Source organism: Trichechus manatus, unplaced genomic scaffold (genome assembly GCF_000243295.1).
Source record: "Trichechus manatus latirostris isolate Lorelei unplaced genomic scaffold, TriManLat1.0 scaffold00049, whole genome shotgun sequence".
NCBI classification, from domain to species: Eukaryota; Metazoa; Chordata; class Mammalia; order Sirenia; family Trichechidae; genus Trichechus; species Trichechus manatus.
In genome coordinates this window covers 1,449,866-1,466,063 of record NW_004443985.1, presented here as the reverse complement: position 1 = coordinate 1,466,063, position 16,198 = coordinate 1,449,866, and the positions used below count along the sequence as shown (strand labels likewise).

The following is a 16,198-nucleotide window of genomic DNA, read 5'->3' as shown; positions in this document are numbered from 1 at the left end:
ATACATTTCTGAAAACTCTGTATAATGCAAGCTATGTATATTGGATCACTTTTTCCAGTGGTTCCCACTATAATCTTCACCTGTGTGGAAAAAAATGTGGGACAAAAGATGTAAGAAGAATATCTTCAAGGGTAATATCACCTACTTAATAAGGCAAGCCTGATTGTTGGGTACATTTAATTCTTCCACAAAACATTTGAAAAGCAAACCTATCTCTAAGCTCTCTGTCCACCAGCTGTCTAATAAACACTCGGGCTATCATCCTGTCAGATGTAATTTTCATCGACTGCATGGGGTTTAGATGTTGAAGGAACTACACCATGTCAGTGCCCTCTGGTTCAGCTGAACCGGGGAGGAAGAGCCATGTTGGTTGACACATCATTTAGATACAAACCAGGTACCCAGAGGACAGCTGATCTGTGCTGGGTTGGTCTGTGCCCTCAGCCATCCCGTCATCATCTTGTCAGTTTGTATCTGTGGGTGCTGGCAAACCCTAACATGCATATTGAAAGCTTCTTTGGCCTCTGATAGGTCAACAGTGACAGAGAAGGGAGAGAATCTGAGGTATGTAAGTTGGATATGCCTCTAGGCTTTGTAACTGAATAAATGGAAAATTTTATGAAAAGATTGAATATATATCCAACAAATTAACCTGATCTTTGTGATTTCGGTTGGGAATATCCCAAGAGTTACTAAAAGATCACAGCTGTCATTAGGATCCCTTATGTCCTGTTTTAGTCATATGAACTCTTTGTTCTCCTTCATCTCAGCAACTGCCCTCTGCCTTTGGCATGGAGTACTCCTTTCTGACACCCTCAACCCATTCACTGGATTAAATCCAACTCATCTTTTGAGGCATAACTTCCATTTTATCTTTTGTGCTTAGATCAGTGCCTAGCATATAATAGGCACTTAATAACACTTGAAGGAACACTGGTGGCGTGATGGTTGAGCGCTCGGTTGCTAACCAAAAGGTCGATCATTCAAACCCAGTAGCTCCATGGGAGAAAGACCGGGCCATCTGCTTCCGTAAAGATTACAGCATAGAAAACCCTGTGGGACAATTCTCCTCTGCCACGTCGGGTCACTATGAGTTGGAACTGACTTGATGGCAACTAACAACAACAACAAACGTTTGTAGGAGGAATTAAAGGAACTATTGACCACACCTTTTATCTTGCAGATCATTCTTCTCAAAATCTCCTTTTTTCTTTTGATTTTGCTAATTATGGAGGCCTGGCCCAAGGGGAATATGAAAGCTCTCCTTCTGAAGGTCTGACTCTGAGGTATGAAACAGGCTCTGAAAGCTGCCTCTTTAGCTACACAGGTGAAAGGATAGACATTGCGGCCTCAGAAGCGATTGTTTTCTTTATCTAAATGGGGCAGGGCATCATTGAGTTCTACTACATGAGATGCAAGGGCTATAAAGAGCATCCATTTTGTCTCCACCTCCATACACCCAATTTTAGAAGTGGGAAAAAGAGGTTAAGAGAGGAAAGAGCTCGGACCAAGGTCAGCCAGGCAGTCATTGGACAAGTTAGGTTTAGAACCCACCTCTCCAGCTCCCAGCACAGTGCTCCCTCCCATCCCACCCAGCCTGAAGCTCAAACTTCAAAATAGCTGGAATCCTGAAAGGGAGGCAAAGGGATTCATGGCACATGCCAGTATCACATAGTTAAGAAAGTAAAATGGTATTTTAAGATATAACATTGGTCTTGATATATCTTTAAAAATATTAACTTTAATGGCTATCCCAAAGGCCTCTCATGAGATAGATCATGAGATAGAGCAGTTGTCTGGAAGCTTTCAACATGCATCTGTGCAAAATCCTAAATAACACTGCCAACCTCTGTGTAAGACCACACAGAGGACCACCTTGGACCTTCAGGAACATCCTTGCCATATATCCCTGGAAGTTCTGGTTCTGAGAAGTTGGTCTGGGTAAATGTAAGCTCTGGTCACAACCAAAATAAAAGGACCAGGGATGTGTTCTGAAAAGTAAGGGAACCCACTACCTGATATTGAAATTCAAAAGCAAAGTCACAGTGGCGATGCTGTTGGTTATGACTCCTATTGGTGTATGGGGGTTTCTACAAAGGTGGGCACCAACTGCAGTCCCCTGCCTGTTCTGACACCGTGACCAGTGGCATGCATTGGTGAGGTGGTATTTGGGTGCCATTTGTAGTGGGAAAGAATTGTCACAGATCAGAAGGATACACAGAATTGGCTATGTCTATGCTGGAATGTCCTCACTGGGGCCCTGGTGCAGGTGCTTCCGTACTGGTGGCTTCACCTTCATTCTGCACTGAGCTAGACGTGCTCAGGTGGGCTCTGTCGCTAAGGCCTCTAGTGACACTGTCATAAGACGGTGGGAAAGAGGTGGCAGACGCAGTTTCAGATCTGTCCGGGAGCACACAATTTTCATTTGCCATGAATGCAACAAAGCCTTCATCTGTGGGTGACACAGTCTCCTCCTCAGCCCTTGGCACATCTGAGGAGTTGAAGATTGTCATGGAGCGTTGTAGCACATAGTTCCGATAAGCCTTTTGGATGACGGTGGCTGAAACGTCTTCTTGCTTCCACCGCAGGGTGGTTGCTATAGGTTCATAAGATGCCTTTGAAAGATTAGTTGCCATAAACTTCTCTTCCATATTTGCCTTCAGAGAATCCAATTCCCCAGATTCTCCCAACACATTCTTGGTGAATGCAAAAAGGATATCCAAACAGTGTATCTTATCTCTAGGGACTAAGGGCAGGTCCATCTGGATTAATACATTCCGATTGGGTTTTGGGATTCGCAGGGGGCCAGACAGGGTGTCTGCAAAGTCTGAGAGGGCAGAAAAGGTAATGAACTGGGTGGCCTCCGGGTCAAACTTCTCCCAGGTCTCATAGAACATGTCAAAGTCATCCTCGCTCAAGGGCTCGGTGCTCTCTTCTGTGGCGACATTGAAGTTCTCCAGAATTACTGCAATGTACATGTTGACCACGATGAGGAAGGAGATGATGATGTAGCTGGTGAAGAAGATGATGCCCACGGCTGGGCTCCCACAGTCCCCCCTGGTTCCACTGCCATTGGGCAGATTGGGGTCACAGTAGGGGGGCCCTGTGTTGAGGATGGGACTGAGGAGGCCATCCCAGCCGGCCGACGTGGTGATCTGGAAGAGGCACAGCATGCTGTTGGCAAAAGTCCTGAAGTTGAACATGTCGTCGATGCCAGCCTCCCATTTGACGTATGCGAAGTTGGCCATGCCGAAGATGGAGTAGATGAACATGACTAGGAAGAGCAGCAGGCCGATGTTGAACAGGGCGGGCAGGGACATCATGAGGGCGAAGAGCAGCGTCCGGATCCCCTTGGCTGCTCGAATCAGCCTGAGGATGCGGCCGATTCGGGCCAGGCGGATGACGCGGAAGAGTGTTGGAGAGAAATAATTTTCAAGTGACTTCATGATTGCAGAAACCACCAGGCCTTTAAAAGAGAGAGAACACTATATAATTAGTGCTTCCAACTATGAGGTCTGACAATGTTGGCTGGGATCACACACCCTCATCTCTCCTCACTATGGACTTCCATGTGAGCACCCCTGTTCAAGGACTCTGACCCTCTGAACCGGGCATTGTGGTTGGCACAAAAGAGGGCATCAGTAAACGTTCACTGCACAAATCTTTTCTCCCTCATATAAGTCTCATCTTTCCTACCGCGCTCTGATTTTTACCTCCACCTGGAATGTTCTCTTCTTAGTTAGCCTCCGTGGTCACAATTCTCTATTCCACATGCTCACAGTTTTTGTCTGTTTTCATCTGTGACACAGACCCTGATCTTCTTTGCAAATGCAGCCTTTGGGTCATGCCTTTCCTTCCATCCTGGTCTTCTGCTCTATGAAGTCCAGGACCCCCTATGATTCATCTCCCTATCTCCTATTGTGAAGATTGACTCAGTTCCTGGCACATACTCCTGTGGTTAATTGTACAGAGCCTGGTATTAATTATAAGGGGGCCCGAAGAGTCAGGGAACTTGCTGACAGCTAAGGCAGGATGGCTTTGAGTGGCCAGCTGTCTGCATAATGGCTTATATTTGTTTCTTTCATTTCCAGCTGTGTTTGAATGCTATGTTTGTGCCTGGAGATGGGTTTGTTTAGGGTCAGTTACAGCCCCCTACCCCAACTATGAACAAGGTTAGAAAGATGAATAATGCAAATGTCTCCCTACATAATGGCTAACTTGAAGATTTCTGAAGCTTGGTCTTGGGGACCTGCAGAGGCCTACTGAGACCACCAAAGGATGAGGCAAGGTCTTTGGCTAACAGAGGATTTAAAACCTCTCAGGACAAGTGGTGAAAGGTGCAGTACTATGCTCTCTCTCGGCAGAGTTCCCTTGATCCTCTTCCCCTACCTCCCGTTCTCTTTTTTGAAGAGCGTAAAGGCAAGGCCCACTGGAAACATCATCATCTTAAGTTTTAGGGTCTTTGGAGGAGTCATTATTCGCTGTCAGTTTCCAAGGGCTGGCCATGGCCTGTGCACACAGTAGGTGCCTGAAAATACTTCATGACCACAGGGCAAAGACCAAAGAAACCTCTTCATTTCACTAGAGAGCAGCCCATGTGCATTTTAAATCTGCTGGGCTGGGAAAACAGCAAATACGAGGCTCCTCTAACATGTAATGTCTATTTAAAAAAATGTGTTGGTTTCCCCTTTAGTTTTGAAAAGAGCAACCTATACAACTCAAAGTGGAGGCTGAGCTTCCCCACCATGTGTACTGCCCACTTACTCCCAATGGAGAGAACCATGACAATGAAGTCAAATACATTCCAGCCATCGGTGAAGTAGTAATGCCTCAGGGCAAACATCTTCAGGACACACTCGCAGGTGAAGACGGCCACAAAGAACTGGTTGATTTTGTTGAGGATTTTTGTCTTTTCTTCACTCTGCTCATCAGTTTCCACCATCATGGTGATCATGTTGAGGCAGATGAGGACCATGATGACGATGTCAAAAGCTTGTCTGGTCACAATGTCAAAGACGAAGCCTTGGTACTTGTTCTGAGAAAACAAGAGATGGCGGTATCAGGGCCTCTGGACCAACAGAAACCAGGCATCTGGAGATGCTGAGTTCTGTCTGGATGGGTTTTAAGTCTCTTTAATCTCTCTCATTTCACAGAGGCCAAGTTCTGTCCTTACCTCTTCCAAAATTTCACTCTTAGTTGATTTTATTGCATTGCTCCATTTCAAGTCATCATCACTTCTCCCAGTCCCTTGAAATCACTGCACTTTGCCTTTGCCCATGCTCTTTCCTTCATTTGCAATGCCCTTTCAGTCCCCTCTCTTGGCTATCTAAATTCCAATAGTCTTCAGTGATCCATATCTCACAAGTCCCACTTCCTCCAGGAGTTTTCCTTAACCACTTCTCACCACACTACTCTGCCCCTTCTTTAAGTGCCCACAGCCTTTACAGAGTCAGTCTTGAGTTTTAAGCATTTTATGTCTGCTTCTTTTCTTCTCTACTAGACAGTCAATGAGTTATTTGAGGGCAGGGGCCATGTGTAACTCAACTTAGTGTTCCTATAGTCCCTGCACACAACAAGAGTTCAAGGGTTCAAGGAATGTGGAATTATTGACTTGAACTACTATGCTGAGGGTAAAGTTAAGTGCTGTGGTGTACCCCATTCCTGGAAATGTTCTCTCTTCATTCTAGGTCTGCACAGACACTTAAGCAAATGCAGGTACAGAGCAGGGGGTCAAGTCTTGGTCATTAACGTTCCTGGAGGGAAGCAGAGTGGCTGAGGAAATCAAAGGATCATTTGTATCCGACTATTTTATGAAGTTTTAAAAAAGTTCCTAGTATATCTCCTATTCTTTTCCACTCTGTAAACCCTTGATCCCAATCCATTCTTCACCCCTCATCTTCCTCCCAAATCCTTCTTCTGAGCACTATGGAGCTCACCTGCCTTAATCTGCAAACGTCTCTGATCCAATGGCTTCTCATTCTTCCCCACCCCAAGTACTCCAGGGCTGGGGGGGCAAGCCTGAGGTCCTTCTTTCTTGTTCCCCACTGCCACTTCCAGATCTTTGCTCTTCCTGTATCTTGTAAAATTCTCTTCATTGAGTTTTGTGTCACTTAGCTAGTCTACCTGTACTTCCTCCTCACCGCTGTCACCTACCAACCTCCTGCTCTTTCTGCTTCATTACTGATGAGTGTGGCTCTTGACCATTATCCCAGACACTTCCATATCCACATGGATGACTCTTTGTCTCTCAGCTCCTTAGCTAAATCTCTAATGACCTAGTTTATTCTAACTTAAAGAAAAATCTTCCTGAACCCCACATTTCCCTTCAGCTGTGACTCCACTTCTCTCCTCACGTTTACAGTTAAATTTCTTGAAAAAGTTTTGTACAATCACAGTCTCCCACTCACTCCTCAACACACTGCAACATAGCTTTCCCCCCTCCTGTTACTGGAATGGCTCTTGCTAAGATTACTATGACCTCCACAATGCTAAAGCCAATGGACATTTGCTTGACATTGCTTACCACTCCTTCCATATTGAAACTCTCCTTTCTTGGTTTTTACCATGCCTCACTTCCCTGGTTCTTTTCATGTCTTTCTGGCTCTCTTTCTTAGTCTCCTTTACCCAGCATTTAGATATTAGAGTTACTCAGGCTCTTTCTTAGGCCCCCTTTGCTTTTCATCCCCTTATTTCTCCTTTGGCAATCTCTTCAGCCACCCTCAGGGTTGTTGTTGTTGTTAGGTGCCATCGAGTCAGTGCTGACTAATAGTGACCGTATAGGACAGAAGAGAACCACCCCATACGGTTTCCAAGTAGTGGTTGGTGGATTTGAACTTTTGGTTAGCAGTCGAGCTCTTAATCACTGCACCACCAGGGCTCCAACTCTCATGGTACAGACACCATATACATTTCTTTGATTTAGGCCTCTCTTCTGAGCTATAAACCTTTTTATCCAACTGGCTTCCCAACACCTCCACTTCAACTTCTCAGAGACAATTTACAACTATTGGGAAAAGCACCAAAATCCTCTTCCTTCAACAAACCTACTTCTTTCCCAGGATGGCTCCACCACCATATGATTGCTTATGACATTGCTCTATCTCCAAGGCCCCTACATCCTAACAACAACCTAGTTCTTATGATCTAAATATTTATCAAATTGTGTCCTTTTCTTTATTTCCATTGCATACACTAGTTGAAACCATCACCATCTCTCATCTGGATGTCTCAAACGGCCAGTCAAAAGACTCACCACAGAATTCTTGCCATCCCCATCCTCACTGACCCATTTTCCACATAGGCACTAGACTGATCCTTCAGAAATGTGGACCTGATGATTTTACTCTCATCAGCTGCCTCCCATTTTACCATAGGATAAAGGAATATTGGCCTCTCCCACTGTCCTCCAGCCACTGACCTTCTCTCACCTGTTCAAACACTTTAATTCTTGGAAGGGATGGTAGGTTCATCGATTTTGCTGTATATATATATGAATTTTTTACAGTATAAGTTTATTGGAGTAAAACATTCATATAGAAAAGTACACGAATCATAATGGTACAGCTCAATAAATTTCACAAAATGAACACATCCATACAACCAGCACCCAGATCAAGAGGTAGATTATTACCAGAACACCAGATGCTTGTCCATGCTCCTCCCCCCAGTCATTACCCCCCGACTAACGATAAACACCATCCTTCTAACACCATACTTCAGTGGCTCTTACCCCCAGGGCCAATTCTGCCCCGCCCCCAGGGGATATTTGACAATGTTTGGAGATGCTGTTGACTGTTACAGTTTGGGGGGTGGGGCTGCTATTGACATCTAGTGGGTTGAGGCCAGGGATGATGCTAAATATCCTACAATGCACATGACAGCCCTCTGTCCCCACAACAAAGAATAATCTGGTTCAAAATGTCAACATCGCTGAGGTTGAAAAACCCTGCCACAGATTAATTTGACCTGTTTCTGAACTTTTATGCATTGAGCACCTTTGCATAGGATTTAAGTGTTCTCTGCCTGGAATGATAGCCCATCCCCTGGCAACTTCTACCGTTCTTCCAGACCTCAGCCCTGACCCATCTCCTTGGAAACCCCAAGACTAGCTCAGGTGCTCTTAATACATATTATTATCTTTCCCTGTGAAATAATGCGTGTCTGATGTTGCTAATTATTTGTCTCCCTCGCTGGACTGTAATCTCTGTGAGGGCAGGAGCTTCGTCCATCTTGCTCACTGCACTTTCCCGGTGTCTACATAGTGCCTGGCACAAGACAGATGCTCAATCAATAGCTCAGAAACGGATGGCACAAAGTAAAGCTCTGATTAGCCACGCTTCAGATAAAACTATCAAGCCCCCAAAGATGACAGCCAAGAAAACCCTAGGGGTCAGCTCTATTCTGTACATGGGGTCACTGTGAGCCGGAGTCTACTCGACAGCACCCAACAACAACAACTAGGTTTGATTACATTTAATTCTGTACAAGGCGCACTTTCTGAATATGCACTGTGTTCAGGGCTCTGTGTGAGTGGCTATGAGGGAGGGGAGGAACTTGCGCTGAGTCCTACCAGGGAGCTCCCAGGAGCTGCAAAGTAGGCAGACGGGGTAAGGGGGTAAGTGCTGGGACAGAGGCTGGTCCCTGCCTTCTGCCTGCAGGGAGTGGGGGAGATACCCTGCTGTGTTAGAGCAAAGAATCAGACCCATGTGGGCCAGGCTCTGTGCATAACTGCTGGTTCATGTCTTTCCTGGGGTGAGAGAAGATTCCTGAGCCAAAAATCCCCTCTGTGTCATCGGTGAAAATGGTGAAAAAATAGAGGCCCATTCATGGCCATATGAATTCTAATTACACAGAGCAGGGATGGCATTGCTAAATGTCTGAATGTAGATTTTGTCCTGGATATTCAGACCCTGGGGAATGGGATCACTTGCTGGCTGCTCTTGGCTTAGCCTGTGGGCAGGGATCACGTCTTTGTAGCCCTTTGGGCTCTCAGAGATGATGAAGTGGGGGACAGACAACATGACATTCTACAGCCTATTATTTTCCATAAAGTGGAGTGTGTGAAATTGCTTTTAGTGATTTCTATAGCAGGAAATGTTATAGAATAAAATTCCCCAGTCTCCTGGAACCCTTAGTCTTTGCTATGGATGAAACATAAGAAACATTAGAACTTGGGCTTTAGCAGAGGCAGGGGGTGGTGTGTATGTGTTGGGTCCCCATGTGGTCTAGGTTGGCCCTGCCATGAAATGGAACCCACATGCCTAGGGGCAGAACTCCTGTGCCAATGCTCTGCTTACGACCAGCTTGACCTGTTGGGGAACTTAAGTGGGGAACCTAAGTGTGGAACATAACCTGATTCTAGTGCCAATTATCTGGTGAAAAGGACACAGGGACTGGGAAGGTGAGTCTTAGGTATAAGTGGGAACTTCTCTTTTTCCTTAAGTTTCTTCTTGGCTCTGGACTTTGAGGAAGGCAGATGTCCAGGCTTGTGCCACTGAATGGTGGGTGCCAAGATGGTGCCTGCCACATGGATGCCAGCCGGGAGCTAAGATGGGTCAAGCCTATGGGCCTCGGAGAGCAGCCCTATGCAGTTGCTGCTTGGGACCTGCTCTGCTGGTTTCCCTGCTTGCACCTAAGACTTGAAAGCCTTGTTTAAATATTCTGGCCTGTGCCAAGGGGAATGAAGGGAAGAGCATTTTCTATGATTGGGTCAGAATATTAAGGGGAGAGCCACATTCCTCCACTAAAGGCCAGCATAGTGTTCATAGTTAATTAGGAATACATCTCCTCCCTCAAAGACATGGTGCATCTCAGGAACAGAGTTGGGGTATGAGGCTTCGCGTCCCCTCCCCATGTGGAGGACCAGCCCCAGTGCCAACCTTGGAGGACCTTGGTTGTGGTTTAATTAGGAGAGATAGCGATTTTGTTGCAGGTCTTACTGACCAACAGTCCCACTTCCCACTTCTATTGCAATGCCCGGAATTCCAACTCTAGGTCCATACCTTTGTATTAAGATAGGGTCCTCTCCAGGATCCCTTTGTGAAATGCAGCCTACCTATCCTTTTCCAGGGAGATTGTCCTCCTTGAGAGGAGGAAGTCTGTCAGCTTCCTTGAGGGATTGGTAGATGAGAGCGGAAAGCTGGGATATCATAGAGAGACTGAGCAGTGGGTGTGGGAAGATGCCAAAAACCTTCATGATTTTGCTAAGGGCTGTCCCTACAGGGTTTGGGCTTGAGCCCAAATCTTCAGTGTCTGGTTTAATTGTGCACTCACCATGAGTCCAGCCACCAGTAAAGGCCAGCCAAGGACTCAGCTTTTTGCTTCTCAGTAAGTCTCTGAATCCTCCTCCTGTACCCATTGACTTGAGTCTAATGGCTGGGCTCAGTCTTGGAGGTATGAACCTCCCTGTCACTCCCCGCTATAACACTTCTTATCTGAATAGAGAACATTAATAAATTTATGACCACTGTTTCCAAGTAAAGTGTGCCAAAGGTCATGATTTGTTTTTTCTCTTGTAAGTTTGCAGGCTTCTGTGCTCACAAAGTTTGGAGTCATTTATGCAAATCTCCTGCCTTGATTTAGAAACCCCAAGAGTCAAAATCGACTCCACAGCAACTAATAACAACAAGAACAACAACAATGCCTTGGTCAGTGGAATGTATGTCTTTCTAATTCATTTAGGGAAAGGCCTGCTAGTTTGCTGAAAGTCCTTAGGCTTTGCCCTTGTCTGGGGAAGGGCTAATGGAATTGTGCCATGGGAAGGGCCTGTGGTTTTCTTCATTAACGCTGCATCTTAGCCACAGAAAGTTTATGTAAAGGGACAAGATGCCAGTTCCATTCACTGGAGGGGATGGCTCAGAAATTCCTTGCAGAGGTTCAGTTGTACATTTCCAGCATACCAACATTCCCACCCCTAAACCTGTTCATCCACTCCCAACAGGGGTGCCATCTTGGGGCCACCCAACAGTTCATCTTCTGGCAGAGAACTGAGAAGAACTTGGATGATATCATGTATGGTCTGTGTGCTGCATTTAATGGAGGAATAAAATGGCATGTCTCTTGGGGTCTTTGAATAAAAGAGCCAAAGTAGGGTCTGACCCTAACTTTTGGCCAATCTTTAAACTCCAGAGTGGGATAACTCTTGGTTCCTATTGGGTCACCTGGCCATGCCCATGACCAAGGGGGTTGGGTTTTGGCCATTTCCTCTCTGTCCACCTGTAGGCATGGGGTGGAATGTAGGGTGAGGCTGAAGAACCATTACAACATAGCTCATGATCCATAACCACACAGTGTTTCATTTCAGGGTTCTAACCACCCTCACTATCATTTAGGTCAATCTGCTTCCACTCTTCTGCTTGAACCCTAAAACCCTGGGGAACTTAGTATTTACCCAAACTGGTTTATTTGGAGCACCTATAGGAGGCACATTCACTCCAGAAGACCAGAGTTACCTCATTTCTTGGGCCTGGGAACAATCATCATCCTCATCCCCAAACTCAACCAGATTTCTTCCCCCACAGAGAGCCTGGCCAGGCCCTTACACAGCACAGGATTGGGCTGTCAGGCTGGATTCATAGACTTGCTCTGCTAGAGGAAAGCTCTGAAGCTCACCAGGGGCCGTGGGATGGGCTTCTGGGGCTTCTTGGAGCCCAGCTTCTTCATGGCATTGTAGTACTTCTTCTGCTCCTCCGTCATGAAGATGTCCTGGCCCCCTAAGTGCAGAAGAGGATAACACACACCACTGTTACTAAAACAACAAGAGTCCCAAGAGATGCCAGAAGCAGAGCACCCTGGAGGAGGAGGACCATTTTGACCCTCTCCCCTCTTTTGCAGGAAGAATCACACATCATGGAGTGTCCTACACAGTTCTACAACCAGTACCAGAGCAGGTAGAAATGATCCCACATCTGACTCCTTGTCTGCGTCTCTGAAGCAAAGCCCATGTCTCTTCTCCAGGAACTCAGAGATGGTGCCATGAAGCGTGGGGAGGCTTTGGGAACATGACTCAAGGAGAAGGTCATATAGACTCAGATCTGAGCCTGAACCAATTTGCTCATTCCAGTCAAATTCACCGGGCTTCTGGAGTCACAGTCCCTCAAGGTACAAGAGCTTCTCCAGGGCCTGCTAGAGCAAAGACTCTGGGGTCCCAGCCCCTTGACCCCTTTCTGGAGAGGAGGAGCTGTCTAATTAGTTACCGCCTTGCCCTCCAGTCCTTGGTCTTAGAGGGACCGTTAATTAGTTCTGTTGAGTTAACCGGCTATGCTGTTACAATGCCAGAAGTTCTGTCATTGGAGATGCCTTCCTTCCTTCCTTAGGACTGGGTGTTAGTTCTCTTTTAGGGGCCCTTTGGACCTCCTTTATTCAACCTCTCACCTTCACTTCCTGACATAATTTGAAAGCCACCCATTTCGATAGAACCTGCATGTAAATTAGTCACTGCAAATCCTAGAAAATGGGCTAAGATCTGTGGGGTTTGAGAGGCAGTTTTAGAAAATTAATGGGCACAAGGGCTTCCTGGGGAGGGACATCTCAGTGGGGGGCAGGAGTGGTGAGTCTGTGGGTGCTGAGTGAGCCATACTGAGAATTCTGGACAGGGAGTTTCTTGCCCCAGCTTGATCACTGACTCATCTCACTCCGTCACTTAACACGGCTGGTTCCCTCTCTAGGTCCCAGCTTCCTTATCTGTCAAATGGGAGAACAGATTGCCCAGAATAATCTCAAAGCTCTCTTGGGTTATTGACGACACTGGTCAGCGCTTCACAGCTGTCTTGCTGGGCCCTCTGGGCTCCCACAGATCTGTCCTGCCTGGTTCTCATCCCCAGAAGCCTGGCAGAGGACCTCTTGCAGGTGGGGTGTCTAACCCACTGGATATGTAATCCAAATTATAATAGTAACACTTGGTATTTAGTGCCTGCTCTGTGCTCAACCCTACACTGGGGGTGCTTTGGATAGGGCTTTATTTACCTCTTGCCACAATCCTGTGAGTAGGTATTATTAGCCTCATTGAATGGATGAGAAAATTGAGGCTTGGAGAGGTTTTAAAAACCCATCTAGCAAGTGGTTGAATCAGGCATGTGAACCCAGGTTTACATGATGCCAAAACCAATGCTGTGCTCCTGTGACCCCTTTTTCCTTTGGATCTTGGATTACACAAACCTAAAATGGTGCCCTATCGACCTCACAGAGGTTTAAAAAAACCAAACCAAATCAGTTGCTGTCGAGCTGATTTTGACTCATGGCAACCCAATGTGTTTCAGAGTAGAACTATGCTCCATTGGGTTTTTAATGGCTGTGATCTTTTGGAAGTAGATCACTAGTCCTTTATTCTAAGGTGCCTCTGGCTGGATTTGAAGTGCCAACCTTTTGGTTAGTAGCACAGTTCTTAACCATTTGTGCCACCCAGAGAAAACATTTTTAAACCTTATTGCCCCCATATTTTAATATAAACATGGAGGATTAACTGGGATTGGGTTCCTATTCTTCTGAGTCATTGCCCATGGAGGCAAGAGCTTTCCTCCCCATGCCAAGGAGGGTTGGGATTCTGACATCACTGGGGCCCTGGCCCTCCCCAAAGTGTTCTGATTCAGTGCTTTGGGGTCAGGGCCCCAAACAGAGGCAGCAAGTGCTGGAGCCGTTTCTTCCTCTGTTGAGATTTCCCAAGGGGTCACCTGGAACACATGCTCCAGATGGGAAGGAGAATGGGAACCCAGCAGGGGTGTCGTGAATGCTAACACACAGAGAAACCCAACTCTTCCAGAAGTAGCCCAGACACCAGCAGGGGTGAGGGCTGTAGTCAGGGAACAAAGGTTGACGTAGGTGTTAAAAGCCAAAACTGGGCTCCCTGTTATGTGTGAAAAGGCTGTGAGTAGTGCTGGCTTTAGTCATAAGGGCAGGGCTGGTCAGGGGACAGGGTACTGCTGGCCCCAGAGGGTTAGGAGTTATTAGATTCACTACAGCAGAAGCACCCAAGCCCCACTTATCTTTTTCTTCTGTTGATTGAAGTTGTCAATTATGACCCCAACAAAGAGATTCAGTGTGAAGAAGCCGCCGAAAATGATGAAGATGACGAAGTACAAGTACATGTACACATTGTCTTCCCACTTGGGCTGCATGTCCATCTGTGGTCAGAGGTGGAGTGTGGGGAGGATGCTGTGTTAATTTGGGTTCACCCTAAAAGCCAACCCAGAGACAAGGACTCGGGGGCAGGAAGTTTTTCTGGGAGGTGATCCCTGGAAGTAGGAATGAGAAATTGGGGAGAATAAGCAGGAACAGGAGAAAAGCTAATGAAGTGGGTATAATTGAGTGGCATCACTGCCGACAACTAATGTTCAGTCCTGCTGGGGCCTTCCGAAGAACAGTGTAGAACACCCCTCAGAACTGCACCAACAAGGGACAGGGAAGTGGAGTATTTATCCATAGACTTCCATACCTCAGTGGTGAGGGTTGCCTCCGGAAGACATTAAACTCCTGGTGCTTGGGGGAGGGGCTGCTGAGCAAGTTCTCCAGGGCTGAAGAAAGTCTTCAGACAGAGAATCGGATATGCAACATGGGAGGGGACTACTCAGAGGTGGGCTGAGGGGACATGAGCCGTCAACAGTATCTGCTGCATGAGAAAGGGTCTTCCTCCCCAACTGCATCTCCTCCATCTGCCCTTATGATACTGCCTGGAATTCCATCTCAATCCATTGGACTCCCCTCTGTTCTAGCCACTTCTCCCCTCCCACTTCTGCCCAGGGAGTGGCCCATGCTCCCAGTCCTTTAGGAATGTTTGATACTTTCCTCAGTGTGAGCAGGGGAAGAACCTGAGGGGCCTGGGGAGTGTTCATGGAAGGCAACAGGGTAGGCTGGCTTAAACATCCAAGAGAAGACAGCTGGACACTGCTCCAGGGTAGGATAGTGTGTAGCTGCTGGGTGATCATCTCTTGCAGTACCAACGCTATCTTCAACCCATTTCAGACACGGACAGATGTGGAGAGGGCAGCATGGAGGCGGAGACACAGTGGCCTGAGACTCACCTCTCGGGAGTCGACAGCTGCATACATGATATCCATCCAGCCTTTGAAGGTTGCCTGGAAACAAGCATTAGAGGCCACTCAGTGTCTGCCCATCCACCTACACTGGACCCTTCCTAAGTCATGGTGGTCCAGCGAGAGAGGAGGCCAGCTAAGGATCCTTGAGGAGGAAAGGGCTTGGACAGGAAGGGAGAAAAGAAAGATTCCCACCTCTGGGTGACTTGAATACTCTCACACGATCATTTAATCATTTAATTCTATGCAGCTGTTTCAGAATAGCTTGGCATTAAGACATGGAACCTTCCAAAACATGGCATGGATTCTTCGCCAAGGTATCTGACATCTAGTTCCAACTGCTATTAGGCTGCTCTGTGTCCTCAACCAAGGCATTCCCCTTCTCTGGGCTGCCATTTTCTCAACCACTTTCCCACCTCATGCTCATGACATAAGAATGGCATGCTTCCCCATTTGGAAAATGGGGAACGTGGGAGTAGAAGACCTCTATGTTACGGTACAGGTTTAGCATTCTTGAAGTCTAGAGATGGGTTATGTCCTCCGGCATGTGCAGGGCATGGACAAAGCCTCACCTCTTGCACTCTTAGGACTGTTAGAGTACTTGATAGGCTGTTTTGATATGCTTATTTACCTGTTTTTCTGCATACAGCATGAGTGCTAGACCAGTTCTGACATGTCTCAGTGTCTTCCAGGGCTGAGCACAGTGCTTAACACACCACAGCTACTCTGAAATCATTTGTTAAATGAATTCACAAACAAATGGTGTAATGCAGGAATTCATGGGTAATGCTGTGATAAATATACAAGTGATTGTATCAACACTTGAATAAATGGAAGACTGAATGAATAAGTGGATGAAGGTGAGGCATGAATAAGTAAATGGATGAATGAAATGCTTGACTGTCATCATTACCAACATTATTTGTCATTACAATAGACTCGGGACATAATTCATTACCATCTAGGAGATGATATGAAATAGAAGACTGAACGTGTGGCTCTACAATGTCTATTTTGCACAGGTAGTGTGTTCTAAGTCATCACCTGACACAATGCCGTGGCATTCTATTAGCCCACACTTTTCTAATTTGCACCTTTGTGAGATCAAACGCACTAGTAAGCCCTTCTAGACTCATGGTCTGTAGGAATAGGGAACGACCTCAGTTCACACC

The 16,198-nt window shown here is 46.6% G+C and overlaps 1 protein-coding gene across 3 annotated transcripts in view; it reads right to left on the bottom strand.

The window, feature by feature from the left end:
• Positions 1-2,241: 2,241 nt before the first annotated feature.
• The window catches only part of SCN10A (sodium voltage-gated channel alpha subunit 10), a 109,540-nt gene continuing 95,583 nt past the window's right edge, over positions 2,242-16,198 (bottom strand). For all 3 annotated transcript variants that reach the window (XM_023732211.1, XM_012555813.2, XM_023732212.1), the window contains 5 exons: positions 15,015-15,068; positions 13,980-14,117; positions 11,611-11,715; positions 4,765-5,035; positions 2,242-3,466 (listed from right to left, as the gene is read on the bottom strand). In XM_023732211.1, coding sequence (XP_023587979.1) covers positions 2,250-3,466; positions 4,765-5,035; positions 11,611-11,715; positions 13,980-14,117; positions 15,015-15,068 — 1,785 coding nt within the window. In that variant the 3' untranslated portion in view covers positions 2,242-2,249. The remainder of the gene's footprint in view (positions 3,467-4,764; positions 5,036-11,610; positions 11,716-13,979; positions 14,118-15,014; positions 15,069-16,198) is intronic.